The sequence below is a fragment of the Martes martes genome (genome assembly GCF_963455335.1).
Source record: "Martes martes genome assembly, chromosome: 15".
Classification (NCBI taxonomy): Eukaryota; Metazoa; Chordata; class Mammalia; order Carnivora; family Mustelidae; genus Martes; species Martes martes.
This window is the reverse complement of record NC_137903.1, coordinates 2,545,317-2,562,838: the sequence shown is the minus strand read 5'-3', so window position 1 is coordinate 2,562,838 and position 17,522 is coordinate 2,545,317. Positions and strand designations below refer to the sequence as shown.

Here is a 17,522-nt window from a genome sequence, read left to right as displayed (position 1 = left end):
TCAGGGGGGTCTGCCCCAGCGTACAGGGACATGGACACTGGCATTTCTGCCGACCACGGGCAGCACCTGCGGGGCTCCGGCCAGGCTGTTCCTGAGCGGCTACTCCGTGCCACCCCCCGCCGCCGCCGCAGGTCGCTGTCCTGAGCGGGCCGTGCACACTGGGGTCCACACACCGGGACGGGAGCTCTGCAGACCACACTCAGGAGCAGAGACAGAGACAGCAGAGGCCCGAGGACTGTAGGGAGCCTCGAAGATGCATCCTTCCCCGCTTGGAGGGCGGAGGAGGTGACCACGGGTAGTCCTGGGATCTGGGTTCTGATAGGGCCCAAGCAGGCTCCCGGGCTGTCCGTCTCCGTCAGGACACAGGACGAGGGCAGGACAGGAGGGAGACATGGAGCAGAGGCCTCGGAGAAGCCACAGGACAGTTGTCCAGGGGGAGACCCCCCAATCCCAGGATGTCACAGCTGGAGGACCTTCAAGGGGACCTTTCACAGAGGAGGAGCTCCCTCGAGGGCAGGAGGGGGACTGGTCTAGGTCACACAAGGCAGATCCAGACCTGGCCCCGGCCTCCCTCTCCTCCAGCCCGTTGCCTCCCCTGTAGGAAGCTGTCCTACACCACTCATCCTGCCCCCCCATCCTCTGCACCCCCGCCCCCCCCCGCCTCCCCTGCGCTGCCCAGAGCTCCTGCCTCCAACCAGCACTGCGGTCTGGTCAGGGGACTCTGAGCAGATCTGGAGTCTCACCCCGCAGCTATTATCCCCGGAGAAGGGACTCAAGTACTCGGTGGGCTTTGGCGGGGTGGGGACGCGGGGCTACCTGAGCGTTAACAGGCGCCTGCTGGAAAGGGGGGAACGGGGAGGGAGGAGGCTCAGCCCTCAGGCTGGGGGGAGGAGCGGCCCGGAAGCTGGAAGCCCACGCAGGACGCGAGGAAGACGCGACAGTGCTCAGATCTGCAAAAGGTGCTGACGCCAAAGAGGGACAGAAGGTCAGGGGCGGGGTGGGTGTGAGCAAGAGAGTCCGAGTTTATTTAAATAAGATGAAACTTAACTTCCCACCATCAACGTAACGTTTTGTCCATGTCTCTGTTTTCCTTCCTTCATTCCCTCCCTCCCTTCTTCGCTTTCTTTCTCAATCTTCCAGCCTCGGTGTTTATGGACGACACCGTGTCACTTCCCGTGGGTCTCCAGCTCAGCAAAGCAGGCAAAGTGGAGAAAGCGCACGCGCAGACGGGACGGGACCTGCTAACGTGGTCTCCGCGCCGTGCCAGGCTCATTTTCTGATGAGGAAAGACCCTGTTTGCAAACGTCCTCTGATTCCAGAAACTTCCTGGAATCCCTGTGGCCCAGGGAGGGGTGTTTCCCTCGAACCAAACATTACAGACAGTAACAGCCTCCCCTACCCTCCTCAGAATTCACAGTTCGGAGGATCTTAGAGTTTTCTCCTTTGTTCTTATTTAATATGTTACACAGAAGCACATGGATCCCGATGACGTAAGAACCAGAAAGTGGGGCCCTGGTTAACACAGTGGTACAGTTGCCTTTTTGGAGCCCTCTCTGCTCCTCTCCTGCCCCCCTCCCCCGCCTCAGGTCACCCCGACCCAGAGCCCAGGTCAGCCGTCTCCTGTTCCGGGCTCACCCCTACACACAGCAGGTGGGCGCAGACCCTTGAATTCTGGGGGCTCCTTCCCGTCCCTTGCAAACAGAATGTCACTGGATTCGGGGCCTCCTCTTGCCCAAGGAGCCAGACGAGCGCGGCCCCTCCAGCTCAGACAGGGGCTCGGGTCGGCGCCTCCTGCACACAGCAGCTGCAGAGGCTGCCGGTCCCCAGTGCACGGCACGGGGGGTGCCATCCCCACCCCGGGTCCCCTGCAACCGCTCCCGTGTCTCTTCCACCCCTCTCCCCACGAGGCTCCGGGGTCTCCCGGCCTCACCCCCAGGGAGGGGGAGGGGATTCCCTTCCAGGCAGCCGGGTCAGGTTCCCAGCCTGGCCTCAGCCCAAAGCTCCCCTTGTTCGCTCCGTCCACCCCGGGGCTCTAACCCAGCGCACCGCGTGTGCTCCGTCGTCACGGACCTGCTCCGTCTGGTCCTTCAGCACAGACCTCGGCCAGCCCGGGAGCTCCTGCCTCCCTGCCCACCCGGCGGCCTCCCTCCCAGGGGGCCCGGGCCACTCACTGAGGAGGAGGCTGGTCCATCGCAGGGGCCAGGAGGCCCCGCACAGGAGGGGGTCTTCGGAGCAGGCGCCCATGGCCGCTGCCTCCCTGCTGGCTCAGCGTGGACCGATTCTGCTTCAGGGAAACATCCAGAATACAGACGTAAGAGGAGGAGGAAAGCTTCTTCACTCACCAGAGCCCTTAGGCTTCTCCGCACCCCAGGGGCTGGGCTGACTGTTAGTCCTGGGGCCTCACTGGGGCCTAGAGTAACCCACTCCCATCTCTCATGTTAGCTCAGCATCTGCAGGGGCCTCAGGAGATAACTGTAGAGTAAATGTGGGAACAGCCGCCCTCGAGGAGGCCCGGTGCTGGAGAGGCCCCGTCCCTGTGCTCACAGCCAGCCTGGAGGTCTCGCATCCCCAGCCTGCACCCCTAGAACCCCTGACCTCTGTCCCTGGGCTCCCACTCAGCTTGGGCTGCCCTGCTTGCCAGTGTCAGCCAATGGCCAGGCACAGAGTCCCCTCCTAGAGCCAAGGACACGGGGCCTCTCCTGCTTTGGGCCTGTCCTCTGTCTTTATACCATCTCAGGAGACACATTTCCTTTCTGATTTTCTAGGAACCTCACTGTCAGGTGTCACAGTGAGAAGCTAGGAGCCCCAAAACAAAGCACTCCTGGGAAGTGTCACCCCCAGTGCACGCACGGCATGTCCCCACTGCTGGTCCCCAGGGCTTCGTCTGCAGCCTAGGGTGGGCCCTGCCCAACACAGAACCAATCCCACCCCCACAGGAGCAGACCCACAGCCCCCCTTCCCTGTGAGGCTCTGCCAGGCCTGGGTCCTCGCTCACACACAGGCAGGGCTGGAGAGGGACACGCGCCTCTGGCCACAGGCTCAGCAGCCTCAGATTCACGGCCACGTACAGAGAGGGTCAGGCCAGGCCTCCTCTTCCCAGATGGGTTCCCCTAACGTCAAGAGCCCTGGTCTCCTGTGGGCCCTAGGGGAGCAGCTCCATCACTAACCCCGGCCGGTGCCCCTTTCCCTGACCACTGGGCTTCCCCTGAGTTGCTCAGACCCTCAGATCCTCCGGCTGGATCCCCAGGACTGGCCCGGGCCCCGCACTCTAGGTGGTCAGCCTGTTGGCTGTTGAACCCATTTTATGGATGTGAGACCCGAGTCCTAAGCGTTTGGTCCTCCTGCCAGAGGTCACCCAGCAGAGCAAGAGTCAGGGTCTTGACTCCCAGCAAGGAACTCTGAGAAATCCCGCGTCACCGCCGCTGTCCCATCCCAGTGTGTGGCCTCCAGCGATCACCACATCCAGTCTGGGCTCCCCCGGAACTGCTCTGCGCCCCTCAGACCAGAGAGCCCTCGGCACTGCCCTGTTGCCCCGCTCCCACCCAGTGATGGGAGATCCCTTCCACGGGCCGTCCCTGAGCCTTGTGGGCAGAGACTCCTCCGATAGAGTCCAGATCTGGGCAGCTCATCCCCTGGTCCCTTCAGGGTGACGGGGACCAAGTCGTCTGTGCCCTTGTCCCATCGCTCCAGCCCTGGGTGAGCCCTCTCAGGGTGAGAACTGTTTGCTTATGCAAACCCCACCTTCGGGTGGGGCGCAGGGCCCAGGAGGGAGCCCCCAGCAGCTGCAGGCCGGGACCCCAGAGGGTCAGCCTGCACACACTCCATGCCGGGGCAGCCCCAGGACTTTCTACACCTGCGGACACAGATCTCTGTCCCCTCCCACCGCCCTGTGCAGCAAGACAGCCCAGGTCACCAGTCCTCTGTGTGTCCAGGTCTCTGTGGTTCCCAAGCTCGTTCCCTGTGGGGGGCAGCGGGGCTCAGGGTTACCGTCCATGTCACAGATGAGCAAAGTCAGGACCCGTAGGTGATCTGATGAGCCCCCGGTCTGGACGCCGGGATGGGGCAGAGCCAGGCCCAGGTCTCAGACCTCCTAGGCCACTGGTATTCCAGAATCGAGTTCATTGCAGACCTTGAGAAGCCACACTGAGCGGGAGGGAGGCCAGGCCTGACCCAGGGCAGCCTCTCTCCTGTCTCACACCCACAGGCAGAGGACACCAGGCCTATGGTTATAACTCTGCAGCCTCTGGGGTCCACGGCGGCCATTTGCTGACCACATCCACCCCCTGCACTGGCTGAGTCACACAGAGGACAGACCTCCAGCCCCGGGGGAGGGTGGGGGTTGTTCTCCCATACTCGAACTGTTCTGGGAACTTCCATCCTGCCTGGACACAGCTCCCTGGTGGGCAGAGCACTCGTGACCTTGAGCCCGAGGACACGTGCTGTGTCGAGGCTTCTGTGCTGACCTTGGGCTTCAGGCTGGACACCCTCCTGGAGATGCAGGGTGTCCGTCTGCGGCCGGGGGAGCTCGGGGGGGCTCGGGCTCTCGGACCAGACAAGGTGGGGCTGAATCTCTCTTCCTCACGCCTTCCCTGCCTGTCCCAGGACACACGGCTAGATGGCCCCAAGCCCTCAGCTCTCAGCACAGCGGGGACGTGGAACTTGAAGGAGTCACTGGGCAAGTCTCTGGGCCTGTGCGGGACCGGTGAGCTCACCCGTGCTCCAGGAGACTCCAGAATGCCCTTGGGGGAGAGATGTGCATCAGGAACGTGCTCGATTTCCTACTAGACCAAGTTCCCAGGGGCACCCCTCCTGCCTCTCCCTTCCCTTCATTTGCTCTCAGAGAAGCAGAAGTGACCTTGGGGACAGGCAGCCCCTGAAGGAGAAATGCCCTCCCTCACCCAGGCACAGTCAGGTTTTCCACACAGGAGCCTGAAGCCCACGTGCAGTGAGAACACGTCAGTGTGAATCACATCTTTGCCAACGTGGACACTGGATTCTTCCCCCACCAGAGACCAATCCCATGAACCCTAGGGAATGAATGATCTCATTGTGGCCATCGGGTGGGAAGGGACAGGTGAGGAACAAGAAATGCACTACTTCCCGTGGGCGCTGGACCAAATATGGGATGACTGAGGGATGTGTGTTCCGACCTTGCAGCTGGGGGTGAGGGCCTGAGGACCTGTGGGATCCCCCTGGCCTGGTGCCAGACACAGCAATCCGAGAAAAACCAGGCCAGGAAGGTGGCGTCCCACCTGGGGCTGGTGTGAGAGCAGAGCCCTGCCCTTGCCACCATCACCATTTGGCACAGTGGCTCCGTCCTGGCTCAGGCCTGGGGTCCTCCCCTGCCGTGACACTCAGAGCCATGGGACCCCACACCAGATGTTGCCATTTGTGCCCAAACCCACAAGACCTTCCGACACAGGGATGGAAGGACTCCTCCCTCCCTGAGATGCCGTCCTGGGGTCAGAATCTGCCCTTGATTCTCCAGACCCCGTGAGAGCTGGCCTCGGCCCACCCCAGCACCGTAAGGATCCCACAGCTCATCCCCCCTTTCTCTTCCTGGACGCCCTGGCTGTGGATCGAGTGAGGAGGGGAGTCAGGCCCCTGTCCCCACTCTGCAGGGTGGACAGATCTCGGGGGACCTGCTTCCCAGGATCTGAGCCACAGAGCAGGGCCCCCACCCCAACCTGGGGGAGAATCGACACTGACGGCTGTGCGGGGTGTTGCTGAATTTGGACCTTGAAGCAGTTGGGCCCGTATCCTAAAGCAGAGACCACAGTCTGCTGTTGTAACAATTCTCTCTGTGGGTCTGAACACACCCTGTGGGCCTGGGACATCCGGTCTCCATGATTCCCCGAGCAGGTGTTCCCGCCATCTTTCAGGCCGTGCACATTTATTGAGTGCCTGCTGTGTGCAGAGCACTGCGGCTCATGTCTTCGCAGAGCACATGTCCCAGGCCCCGTGGGCATCATGAACATGGACAGCACTCCCAGGACCAACACCTCCCTCCCCCCAGACTGTGTGTCCCAGTCCTGCTGGGGGGCAGTCTGGGGCCTCCGTAGGAAATCCAGGCCCCTGAGGCCAAGGACACCCGTTCCGTCTTGTGTCCTCAGCTGTCACAAGGGCCCTTCAGGGAGTGGGTGCAGAAGGACGTTTGCTGGATGGGAGGACGACTCTGCTTCCAGACGCTTTGGGGTGGACCTGGGACAGCTCTCCTCTGGACACTAAGCCCCGATGTGGGTAACTGACCGCACCCGAAGCAACCCAGGATTCCTCCCACCGGCATCACCACAGACAAAGGGCCTCAGGCCTGTCTGGTCTCATCCCGGGAAGGTGATCTAGACCCAGTCCCGGCTCAGAGCCGCGCCTGCTTGAGCTCTGCTCCTCGGCCTCCCACCGCCTGGTTCCCAGAGGTCCTGCCAGAGAAGGCTGCTGCTCCCACCCGCCACTGACCCCAGTGAGCACCTGCCTCACCCCTGCCCCAGCAGGCCCAGACCCAGGACCCGCTGCAGGCTGGTGGGGACCCCACAGTGTGATGCTGGGCTCAGGGTTCAGCTTCCTCTTCTAGTGGACATTTCCCTGAGTAGGCGATGGCTCACGCCGACTTAGCAGGAGCTCCAAAGGAACTTTGCTCCAAAAAAGGAAGAAGGAACCTGAACCCCGTGGTCATACATGTTGTGAATCTCAGAGTAAAGGATAAAACTGATGTTCCCCTGGAGTTGGGGCGGTGAACATCGCAGGAGGGATGTGGTTGTCGCATTTCCATATTCATCTGACCTCGGCCCCCCACCCCTTTGTTGAGGAGCATCTCTCACAGCTGATGCTCCCTGGATCCCACCGAGAATCACTGATGAGGGTAGATCAGGGGTCGGTGTGTGGACACCCTGAGTGACAGCCGCCGAGCTGTGCTGAGTTCTCCCCACGAGCCCTCCGCTCTTTCTCGCTGTCCCCACGGGGCGGCTCCTGGGCCACAGGCTCCTTTCCCTGAACCCCTGTATGGTCACAGTAGCACAACCCCATCCATGCGCTGAGTGTGAGCTGTTTAGGGGGACCCATCAGCCCCCAACCCAGACCCTCCCCGATGGTGGACTCGTTCCTTCCACAAACAGTGCATGAGCTTCTACTGTGCACCTGCCCCACTCCAGGTGCTCACACACACATACGCACACGCACACACACACGCACACACACACGCACACACACGCACACACACACACGCACACATGCACACGCACGAGTGCACCCAACAACCCCTCTGCCTTCCTCCATCCCTGACCGAGCAGGGTCGGGGCTCAGTGCCTGGGAGTGTGGTTTCCAGGTTACACCAGGAGGTCAGAACAGGTTCCCCAAGAAGGGGACTTCTGAGAAAAGTCTGGAAGGAGGTGAGGAGTGACCGTGGGCATCTGGGGGAATCGCTTTCCTGGCCCAGGTGACAGCCCGTGGAACGGCCCTCAGCTGGGAACTGCCTGGCCAGTTCCAGGAGCAGGAGGTCAGAGTGGCTGGAGCGTCCATGAGCCCAGGTAGACCGGTAGGAGATGGAGGTCCGAGAGGTAACAGGGGGCCTATCGGGTCCATCCTGACCTAGAATCCCGGGATGCCAGAGCCAGAAGGGCCTCAGAGTCTGCCCCATCACCCACCCCCTGCTGGACAGGTGAGAAAACAGGGGAAAGGCACGCCCTGGGGCACTGGAATAGAACTTGGCTCCTGAACAGCCTTTCTCAGACCCGACTCTGGCCGGAGCAGAGCTCACCGGCGCCTGGGGCAGGGCCTGCTGTCCTCCCTTCTAGTGTCCAGGACAGACCTGCCCCCCGCGGCCCAGCAAGGTGGGGCCGGGAGCCCTGGGTGCAGGCGGCTGTCGCTGCGGCTCCTGCCACCAGGGGGCGCTGCTCGCACAGCTTCCCCCACAGGCCCCTGCTCGCACAGCTTCCCCCACAGGCCCCTGGAGAGCTCAGGGCTGGGGTCAGGTCTTTCCTATGGCTGCCCCGGGGCCGACCCCGAGGTAGGGCACCTGCGCTGGACGGGAGGAAGGGCCTTCGGTCCCGCAGAGACAGAGCCTCACGACAACAGAGACTTTGTCCTTCGTCCTTCTCTCGTTGGCGATCTTCCGTGGGGGCTGGTGTCTGCGGACAGAGCCGTCCGGGACCACCAGGACGAAGCAGGAGGACAAGACCCCGTGCCCAGGATGGTGCAGCAGAAAGATGGGGCAGCCCGGGCGCCCGGGGACCGCGCTGAGCAGACGCCCGACCCAGCCACTGCCGTCGCCTGACTTCCTGTTCCAGAGCGAGAGCCACCTGCTTCAGCCTGGGACCGCCAAGCTGGACGGCGGCAGCCGGCAGACGTCTTCCTGACTTCTCTGCACGATGACAATAACGAAGGAGGTTAAACAGCAGCATCAAAAGTTGATGTAAAAACATAAACCCCAATCAAAAGTAAACTACTGAGGTCTGAACAAAAGTTCAGAGGGGTCACCTCCTGGAGGTCCAGGGGTCCCCGTGAGGTGAGGCCAACGTGCGGGCTCAGGTGTGGAGCAGGGGCAGCATGGGGAGCGGGTGAGGGCTGCAGGGGAGGAGCCGGCAGGGTCAGGGGACGAGCCAGAGAGAGGCACGCAGGAGACGCCACGTCCCCAGAGAAGGGCCCTGAAGTGCAGGGAAAGTCCTCACTGAGCCCCGAGGAGCTCCGTGTCCTGCGTGGGGACAGCAGAGAGAGGGACACGGGTGTCACTCTGTGCAGTCAGTTAAAGCTCACTGTCAGGAAACTTCTGCCTGTGCTGAGCAGTAGGAGGCCGGACCGCTGGCCTGCAGGACAGGACAGAAGGAGGTTGGCCAGGACGTGGGACGGTCAGCCGAGGCCTGGAGAGACGGGCCTGGAGCTCCGATCCCTGGGCTGAGTCCTGACTCCGGCGCTCCCAGCCGTGCGGCCTGGAGAGTCAGCCTTTCTGGCTCCTTCTACTGGTCTGTAAAGTGGGCACAAGGATCCCCACCACACAGAGAGTCCACCAGGACCCACTGAGTTACCAGCGAGCAGAATGGTCTGAAGAGTGCGGGTCACAGAGCCCGCCCTCAGCAAGCAGGGACGATTACGAATTCACAATGTCTGTAAAGAGCTCTCAGTGCAGGACTGACGGTTGGGGGTGCTCAGGACGGGCCCGGGGGGTTGTGGTGATTCTCCACGGTTTGCCCCAGAGGCTGAGGGTCTGCAAGGCAGTTTGATGTCGTACGGATGAGGGGGACAGGGGGGCCGTCTAGGGTTGTCACGACGCAGAGGCTGAGTGGTCCTGGAACAGGTTTGGACCAATTTATTTACTCAGTGTCCCTGATCTACCACTGTGTGTGTCTCACGGGGAGCTTGTGCACAAGGATTTAGCACAGAAGTAACTCCTGGTCCCATCCAGTCCCTGCTCAGAGCCATCGGAGGTGGAAAAGACAGGACGAGAGCTGCGGGCGTCATGCTTACGAGACAGGGGTCATGGGGCGGGATCTCCTGCTTCTTCCCATTAAATCGTGGTCATGGCCTGGCCTGGCCTGCACACCCCACTGTAGACAGCAGTGAGAGAGTTCTCCTCTTCTAGATGTGGTTCTCCCCTACCCTGGAATGCAGACGGAGGGTTCCTAGAACAGCTGAGGGATGCAAAAGACACAGAGGGACCCACAGAGACCCACAGAGACCCACAGGCTGCGCATGACCTCCCCTAGTGCCCAGCACTGCATGGACCCCTGGAGACTTTTTAAGTTGATACTGCGTTGTCCAGAAAGGGTACAGAGGCATGGAGGCCAGAAGCTGCAGGTGACTGGGATTGGCACCCAGGCACAGAGGGACTTGGGAGAACCCAGGCTGCCCCATCCCCATCCCCATCCCCGGTGTCTCCAGACACCTGCTTTCTATTACAGATGCCAAAATCAGGGTCCCTGGGCTCCTCCTGCCGTCCTGCCCCTGAGTCATACACAGATGGAGGTCGACTCTGACCCTGGAAGCCTGTACCCTCCCTCCCCCTCCGTGGCCCTCACAGCCTGGCCACAGCAGCCAGCCTCCTGCAGGGACATCCCCTGGGCAGAGAAATACAGGACAGGAGCCCAGGGTCCAGTGCGGGAGGGATGGAGATGTGCAACCTGCCTCTTCCAGGCTCCATCATCTTCTTCCTCCTTGTCACACAAAGTCACAGCAGAGCTCCGAGGACCCCCAGCACAGAAACAACAGTCCATGGGATGACTCCCTCGTGGACAGCAGAGGCTTCTCCAGTTGGATCTGTCCCATCGCACAGAGAGAGTGAAGAAGGTGAAGGCGACAGAGAATGAGGACGCCCGTTGCCAGGCACATGGAGACTCTGAAGGGACCTGGTCAGGAGCTCGAGAGGGAGGAGCATGGCAGCGGCTCTCACTCAGCCAGTTCCCAAGCTCTCCTTCGGGCCAGGGTGCTGAGAGGAGCAGGACATGGTGCCCGCCCTAGAGGAGCCCCTCAGCAGGGGGAGGGCTGAGCACATGCCAGAGGCAGCCAGCCAGAGCCATCCCAGGGCACTAGAGCTTACAGCTTGTACCCAGGTCATCAGGGAGGGCCTCCTGGAGGAGGTGATGGGCAAGCCTGGTCTTGAGGGAGGAGTAGGAGATTGCCCGATACTCGGGGTGGGTGAGGCATGCCAGGATGGAGAGCCATGACCAGGAATGGCTGTGACAAGTCCCCAGCACCCACGGGGACAGGCCAGAGAGGGACCCGGTAAGGGAAGCTGGGTGGAGGCAGGAGCCTCTTTCCAGAGGGCCCAGTGGGTCTCTGAACCATGAGCTTCCTCTGGGATCAGGGATACTGAGACAGTAGGCCCTCCAGCAGCTGGCAGATGAGGGGTAGAAGGAGAGGGGTCTCACAGGGAACCAGGTCATTCATTCATTCATTCAGGGACACGCTGACTGGGAGCAACGGGCCTGAGGCCGAGGCTAGGACAGGCATTCAAAGGAGCAGCAGACATGCCCCTGCCCACCAGGGGTTCAGGCTGCACAGGACACTAATCCTGGGCCAGAGCATCAGCTCCCAGTGTGGGGCCACTGACCCCTCCTTAGAGGAGACGAGGTGCGAGGGCAGGACAGCAGCAGCTCCTGCAGGGCCCTGAGCCGTCGAGGCTGAGGAAACTTTCTTCATGCTGGGACTGCTCCCAGCACGTGGCCCTGTGGGACTGCCCAGGTCACAGGCCCCTGGAGCCAGTTGCAGGGAGGGGGTCCCTGGATGGGAATAATGGGGAGTGGGGCACTCCCGACTTGGAAGGGCTGAGGGCAGAGGGAGGGGCCTGAGCAGAGGCTGGCCGCCGAGGAGAGCGGGACACATCGGGACTGCAGGCAAGCAGGTGTGTGGAACAGACCACGGACACCCCCAACTCGCTGTTCCTGAAAACGTCCCTAGACACACAAGGAAGGGTGGATGAGGGCAGGGAGAGGTACCTGCTGGGTGCTGCCTTGAGCAGCAGGGGTGAGGGCTGGAGAGCAGCACGGGAGTGACACTGAAGGGTAGGAGCAGGTTGGATGTGCTGCCCGAGTCCTGGACGGGGTGACCAGGTGGCAGGGGGTGACATAGACATGGGGGACAGAAGCCGAGAACCTTCACCCTGAGCTGCGGGAGAGTCCCTCTCCACTGGTAGGTGCACTCACCGCGGCCACAGACGTTTCCAATGTCCAGGGTGGCAGTTTTCTGGTCCACCTGGTTGCTGACCACACAGGTGAGGTTGGGGCTGGGCCGGCTCAGCGGCAGGTTCACAGCCAGGGTCCGGGGGTTGGAGGCTGGTCCTAGGGCCAGTCTCTGCTCCAGCTCCCTGGGGAGACCCTCGCTCTCCCAGGACACAGTCAGGTCCTTCCTGGTTCCCGTGGGGTCACACCCCACGGTGACATTGCACCAGCCTCGTGTGAGGGACAGAATCATGGTCCGAATCTGGGGAAGGGGCACAGGCTCTGGGGCAGAAGGGACAAGAAGACAGAGGCTCCCATGAGTAGACAACATCATAGCTTCTCCCTCTACTGCAGATTCTCCATGACGCTCTGGCTTCCTCCCCCTAAGGACAGTGATTGCATTTTACAAATAACAGGGAATTGACCCAAATATACAGCAGGTGCCAATAAGGAAGTTGCCACTGAGTTCAGCTCTATGTGATTTCACTAGACTGAGCACTTTTTCCCTAGATTTCGCTAGATTTCACTAGACTGCGTCTTAAAATTTGCCCTCGATAAAATAAATGCGAGAGCCACCTACCTGAAACCCATGAATTCTATGAGAGTGGGGTGTGCCCTAAAAGAAGGAGAAGTTGGGACAGGATTTGTCCTAGTCCAGGCCATGGCCCTACTTCTCCTGCTTGGATGGTTCCCGGGACCGCACAGCCCGTGGTGTAGACGGCCACCGGCAGCTCTGGGAGCCCAGAGATCAGCCCCAGGCTCCACCAGGAGAGACCGCAGTGGGGGACACGGTGGTGGTTCCAAGGTATGCACACTCCAAGGTGGTTATAACAGGCACTGAGCTGGGGGTCCACCCAGGAAGACAAGGGACAGATGGACAGTCACTCTTGGGAATCTCCAGGTCCTGGGAGTGCAAAGTCCCCTCTCTCTGGGGCAGGACGACTCCCTGTGCAGGGGGGAGGGGTGCACACAGAGAGAGCTGCTCCCTGAGGGTCTGAGGAGGGGTGACCCTCTGAATTCTCCTCCATCCGTGGAGGTTCAGAGCTGGACCGTGGAGTCTGTGAGTGAGCTGACTCGGGCTGGGGCTGAGAAGGATAAGGGGACGGGGCGGGAGAACCACACATGGGATTCCGGATCCTGCTAGGTGACGAGTGTCCCCCAACCATGGCCATGTGTTGACCCCCAGAGCCTGGAGGTATCTTAGGTTCCAGGGCAAAGGGGAACTGAGGCTGAGAACCAGCTGATGCTAAACTAGAGATGTCTGGATTCCCCGGTGACCACATGATGTCTAATTTCAGGGGAGATGATCGAGTCTGAAGGCTGCGGTCTGCAATGAATCCTGCAAGCGGGGCGCTCGGACACTCCCGGGGACAGAGGAAGGGGGTCAGCTGTGGGACTGGGGGAGGGGCCGCCACGTACCGTAGACCGTCAGGTGGAAATCCTGGTCATATTGTCTTCCTCTCGTATAGGACTCTCGAGCCCGGTACAGCCCACTGTCCTCAAGGGTCAGGTTGTCAATCCTCAGCGTCGTTGTGTTGAGCACATGGACCCTCTTCTCGAACTTCTCCTGGAAGTTGACCCACTGTGGAACGTCTCTCCCAGGAAGCACGTGCAGCATGACTATGTAATTTGATCTGGATACGACGCCCCAAGTCATCTTCTCCAGCTCGACTTCTGGAGGTAATTCTGGATTTCCGATCACTTGAAACAACACAGGAGTTCCTTGAGTCCCCTTCAGAGTAACAGGGGTTTTGGAATCGTCCACTGCAGACTCACGGGCTCCAGGACTCAGGGTCACAGTGCTGCAGACACCTAGGGCATAGGACACAGAAAACATGGGTGGTTTTCATTAGGAATAAAGGAGAAAACCCTAGAATCCTTCATGAAACCCATCCATGTGCCCCCTTGACCTGAGAAGGCAGGAGAGTGCCATGAGTTTGGGGCTGGAATCCCTCCTGGTCCCAGGGGAGCGTCCCCTTGAACAGGTCACGGGATCTTGCTCACCTGCAGTGTCCTGACCCCTGACAGCGAGAGGACGAATGTCAGGAGGTCTCGGATCCGAAGCACGAGTACATTTTGGGGCCACACCGAGAGCATTTCTGCGAGAGGCAGGTTCTCACGGGGCTGCAGAGACCCCTCGTGCCCACAGGCCGTGTGAGCTCTGCCCCTGGAGGGGGGTCGCTCCCGGGGACTCCCCTCTGAGGAGCAGAGCGCCGCTAACGTGACAGACGGCCCTCAGGGACAGCAGGTCCGACAGGAGTGTGACCCTGTCCTGCTGTGACCCTGTCTCCTGCTCGCTGTGACGAAGTCTGCTGCCGTGTTGTGGGCAGCCCCACGGAGAGACCGTCCTGAGGCGGGACAGAGGGCAGCCTCTGGCCACCAGTGTGCAGGGTCTACCCTCGTGGGAGTGCGTCATGAACGGCTGCTCACGGCCCAAACGGGGCTCTTGCTCCCTCCTCGTGGGACAGTTCTACTGATGTTGTCCCTGCGGACACCACTGCCCCGAGCAGCGTTGGATGGATTCTCTGCACACAGGGACTTAGGTACGTCAGCTGGGGGGGCATATCCGCGGCTGTGGGTGTGTGGACACCACACCCAGGACATACGTGTCACACGTGAGTGTGTAATCCTGGTTTGCGATCACTTGAAACAGCACATGCCCAACGTGCACGTATGTGCTTCACACATAGGTGTGTGGACAGCACACATGGCTGTGTGGACACTGGGGTAACCCACTAGTGGGTCGATTAGACCAAAGGCAGCTCCGTCTCAGCCTCTGACAAACCCCGCTCATCGCCCTCCTGAGAGCGACCCCAGCTGCTCTCCCGCCAATAATGCTGAGGTTTTCCAACAACACACAGTGATCAAGCTTTCTGCCCTTCGCCAAACTGATAAGAGAAAATTTTATCATATCATTTTGTAATGACCGCTTCTCTTGTAAATGAGCCTGGTGGCTCCCTTATGAATTAAAAGACAGAAAAACACTATCCTGTGTGACCTGGCTCGCGCCCTAGATCAACACACGCAAAGCTCATGTATGTAGAAATATGCAAAGTTGCGTGCAGCACGGGAGACCCCCAGTCCCAGGGTGTCACCGCTGGAGGCCCGTAGAAGGGACCTTTCACAGAGGAGGGACTCCCTTGGCGGGGAGTGGGGGAGGAGGACCTGTCCCGGGTCACCCGGGTGAGAGTCAGACCTGGAGCTTCCCCTCCCTCAGCCCAGTGCTTCCCCTGCACGGAGCGGCCCTGCCCTCCCCCTGCTCTCCCCCTGTCCCACCCAGGGCTCCTACCTCCCAGCACTGCTCTCTGGTCAAAAGTCTTAGCAGGTCTGGGGTCTCATCCTCCAAATATTGTCCCAGGAGAGGGGACTCAAGTACTCGGCGGGCTTTGGCAGGATGGGGACTTGGGGCTACCTGAGGGTTACCCAGCATCTGCAGGAAAGGGGGGAGCCGGGGACAGAGGAGGCTCAGCCCTCAGGCTGGGGGGAAGGAGCGGCCCGGAAGCTGGAAGCCCACTCAGGACGGGAGGAAGACGCGACAGTGCTCAGATCTGCAAAAGGTGCTGACCCTGAAGAGGGACAGAAGGTCAGGGGCGGGGGTGGCCGTGAGCAAGAGAGTCCGAGTTTATTTAAATTAGATGAAATTTGACTTTCAACTGTCAACATAACATTTTGTCCGTTTCTCTCTTTCTTCCTCACTTTCTTTCTCCATCTTCCAACCCAGACATTTGCGTAGGAAACTATGTGATTTCCCACGTCTCCACGTCGATGAAACTGAAAGGAAGAGAAACACCACGTGTTGCCGACGGGAAGGTCCCTGAGGACGCAGTGCCCTGTTTACACACGCGCCGTGATTCTGGAATTTCCTAGGATCCCTGCAGCTCAGACAGGGGCTGCTGCGCTCACACGAAACAGTACAAACAAAACATTTCTCATTTATTCTTATTTCATTTGTTACCCAAAGCGACAAACTCTGACGAAGTAAGAACCAGGAAATCCGGCATTTGTGGGGACAGGGTATTTCCAGTTCCCTTTTTGGAGCCCTGGCTGCTTCCTCCCTGCCCCACCCAGAGCCCAGGCCAGCCGTCTCCCGTTCCGGGCTCACCCCTACACTCAGCAGGTGGGCGCAGACCCTTGAATTCTGGGGGCTCCTTTCCGTCCCTTGCAAACAGAATGTCACTGGATTCGGGGCCTCCTCTTGCCCAAGGAGCCAGACAAGCGCGGCCCCTCCAGCTCAGACAGGGCTCTGGGGCGGCCCCTCCTGCTCACAGAAGCTGTAGAGGCTGCCGGTCCCCTGTGCACGGCACGGGGGGTGCCATCCCCACCCCGGGTCCCCTGCAACCGCTCCTGTGTCTCCTCCATCCTCTCCCCAGGAGACTCCAGGCTCTCCCGGCCTCACTGCCCTGGGTGGGGGGGAGGGGATTCCCTTCGTGCCGCCAGGCAGCCGGGTCAGGGTTCCCAGCCTGGCCTCAGCCCAAAGCTCCCTTTGTTCGCTCCGTCCACCCCGGGGCTCTAACCCAGCGCACCGCGTGTGCTCCGTCATCACGGACCTGCTCCGTCTGGTTCTTCAGCACAGACCTCGGCCAGCCCGGGAGCTCCTGCCTCCCTGCCCACCCGGCGGCCTCCCTCCCAGGGGGCCCGGGCCACTCACTGAGGAGGAGGCTGGTCCATCGCAGGGGCCAGGAGGCCCCGCACAGGAGGGGGTCTTCGGAGCAGGCGCCCATGGCCGCTGCCTCCCTGCTGGCTCCGCCTGGGCCTGTGAGGTTGCAGAGGAAACACCAGAGCGCAAAGGCTAGAAAAGAGGAAAAGCATCACAGAGAAGAGCCCTAGCTCCTCCCCACACCAAGGCGGGACTGACTGTTCATTCTGGGACCTCACCGTCCAGCCTAGAGTAACCCGCTCCCGTCTCTCATGTTAGCTCAGCACCCGCAGGGGGGCCTCAGGAGACAACTGTAGAGAAAATGTGGGAACAGCCCCCCTCCAGGAGGCCCGGTGCTGGAGAGGTCCCGTCCCTGTGCTCACAACCAGCCTGGGGGTCTCCCCTCCCCAAGCCTGCACCCCTAGAACCCCTGACCTCTGTCCCTGGACTCCCACTCAGCCTGGGCCACCCTGCTCGCCAGTGTTAGCCAATGGCCAGGCAGAGTCATCTCCTAGAGCCAAGGACACAGTGTCACCCCCACACCCTAGTGCACACACGGACATGTCCCCACTGTTGGTCCCCAGGGCTCTGTCTGCAGCTTAGGGCTTGCCTTGCCCCCCCCCACAGGACCAATCCCACCCCCACAGGAGCGGGCCCACAGCCCCCCTTCCCTGTGAGGCTCTGCCAGGCCTGGGTCCTCGCTCACACACAGGCAGGGCTGGAGAGGGACACGCGCCTCTGGCCACAGGCTCAGCGGCCTCAGATTCACGGCCACGTACAGAGGGTCAGGCCAGGCCTCCTCTTCCCAGATGGGTTCCCCTAACGTCAAGAGCCCTGGTCTCCTGTGGGCCCTAGGGGAGCAGCTCCACCACCAACCCCGGCCAGCGCCCCTTTCCCGGACCCCTCCCCCTCAGCTGCTCAGACCCTCAGATCCTCCGGCTGGATCCCCAGGACTGGCCCGGGCCCCGCACTCTAGGTGGTCAGCCTGTTGGCTGTTGAACCCATTTTATGGATGTGAGACCCGAGTCCTAAGCGTTTGGTCCTCCTGCCAGAGGTCACCCAGCAGAGCAAGAGTCAGGGTCTTGACTCCCAGCAAGGAACTCTGAGAAATCCCGCGTCACCGCCGCTGTCCCATCCCAGTGTGTGGCCTCCAGCGATCACCGCATCCAGTCTGGGCTCCCCCGGAACTGCTCTGCGCCCCTCAGACCAGAGAGCCCTCGGCACTCATCCAGTTGCCCCGCTCC

General features: G+C 61.1%; 1 protein-coding gene across 2 annotated transcripts; it reads right to left on the bottom strand.

The window, feature by feature from the left end:
* Positions 1 to 999: 999 nt before the first annotated feature.
* LOC308356230 (SLAM family member 9-like) lies at positions 1,000 to 16,413 on the bottom strand. 2 transcript variants are annotated; one of them, XR_013968063.1, is made up of 7 exons: positions 16,291 to 16,396; positions 13,062 to 13,454; positions 11,628 to 11,924; positions 10,111 to 10,242; positions 9,454 to 9,586; positions 8,009 to 8,353; positions 1,000 to 2,281 (listed from the first exon to the last, which is right to left on the bottom strand). XR_013968063.1 is itself a non-coding variant. In XM_080825061.1 (5 exons), the coding sequence occupies exons 1-4, from the start codon at positions 16,361 to 16,363 to the stop codon at positions 10,154 to 10,156; spliced, it is 852 nt and encodes a 283-aa protein (XP_080681187.1). In that variant the 5' UTR covers positions 16,364 to 16,413; the 3' UTR covers positions 9,271 to 9,586; positions 10,111 to 10,153. The 2 variants fall into 2 exon arrangements, 1 of the variants encoding a protein (XP_080681187.1); XM_080825061.1 differs by lacking the exons at positions 1,000 to 2,281; positions 8,009 to 8,353 and having other exon boundaries at positions 9,271 to 9,586; positions 16,291 to 16,413.
* Between the last annotated feature and the right edge of the window lie 1,109 nt (positions 16,414 to 17,522).

Excerpts from the sequence above, each read along its gene's own strand:
- LOC308356230 (XM_080825061.1), bottom strand. The coding sequence starts at position 16,363 with ATGGGCGCCTGCTCCGAAGACCCCCTCCTGTGCGGGGCCTCCTGGCCC. Across the intron at positions 13,455-16,290 it reads ATGGACCAGCCTCCTCCTCA|GTGTCTGCAGCACTGTGACC; the intron begins GTGAGTGGCCCG and ends CCTATGCCCTAG. Across the intron at positions 10,243-11,627 it reads TGGAAACGTCTGTGGCCGCG|ATCCAACTGGAGAAGCCTCT; the intron begins GTGAGTGCACCT and ends GCGATGGGACAG.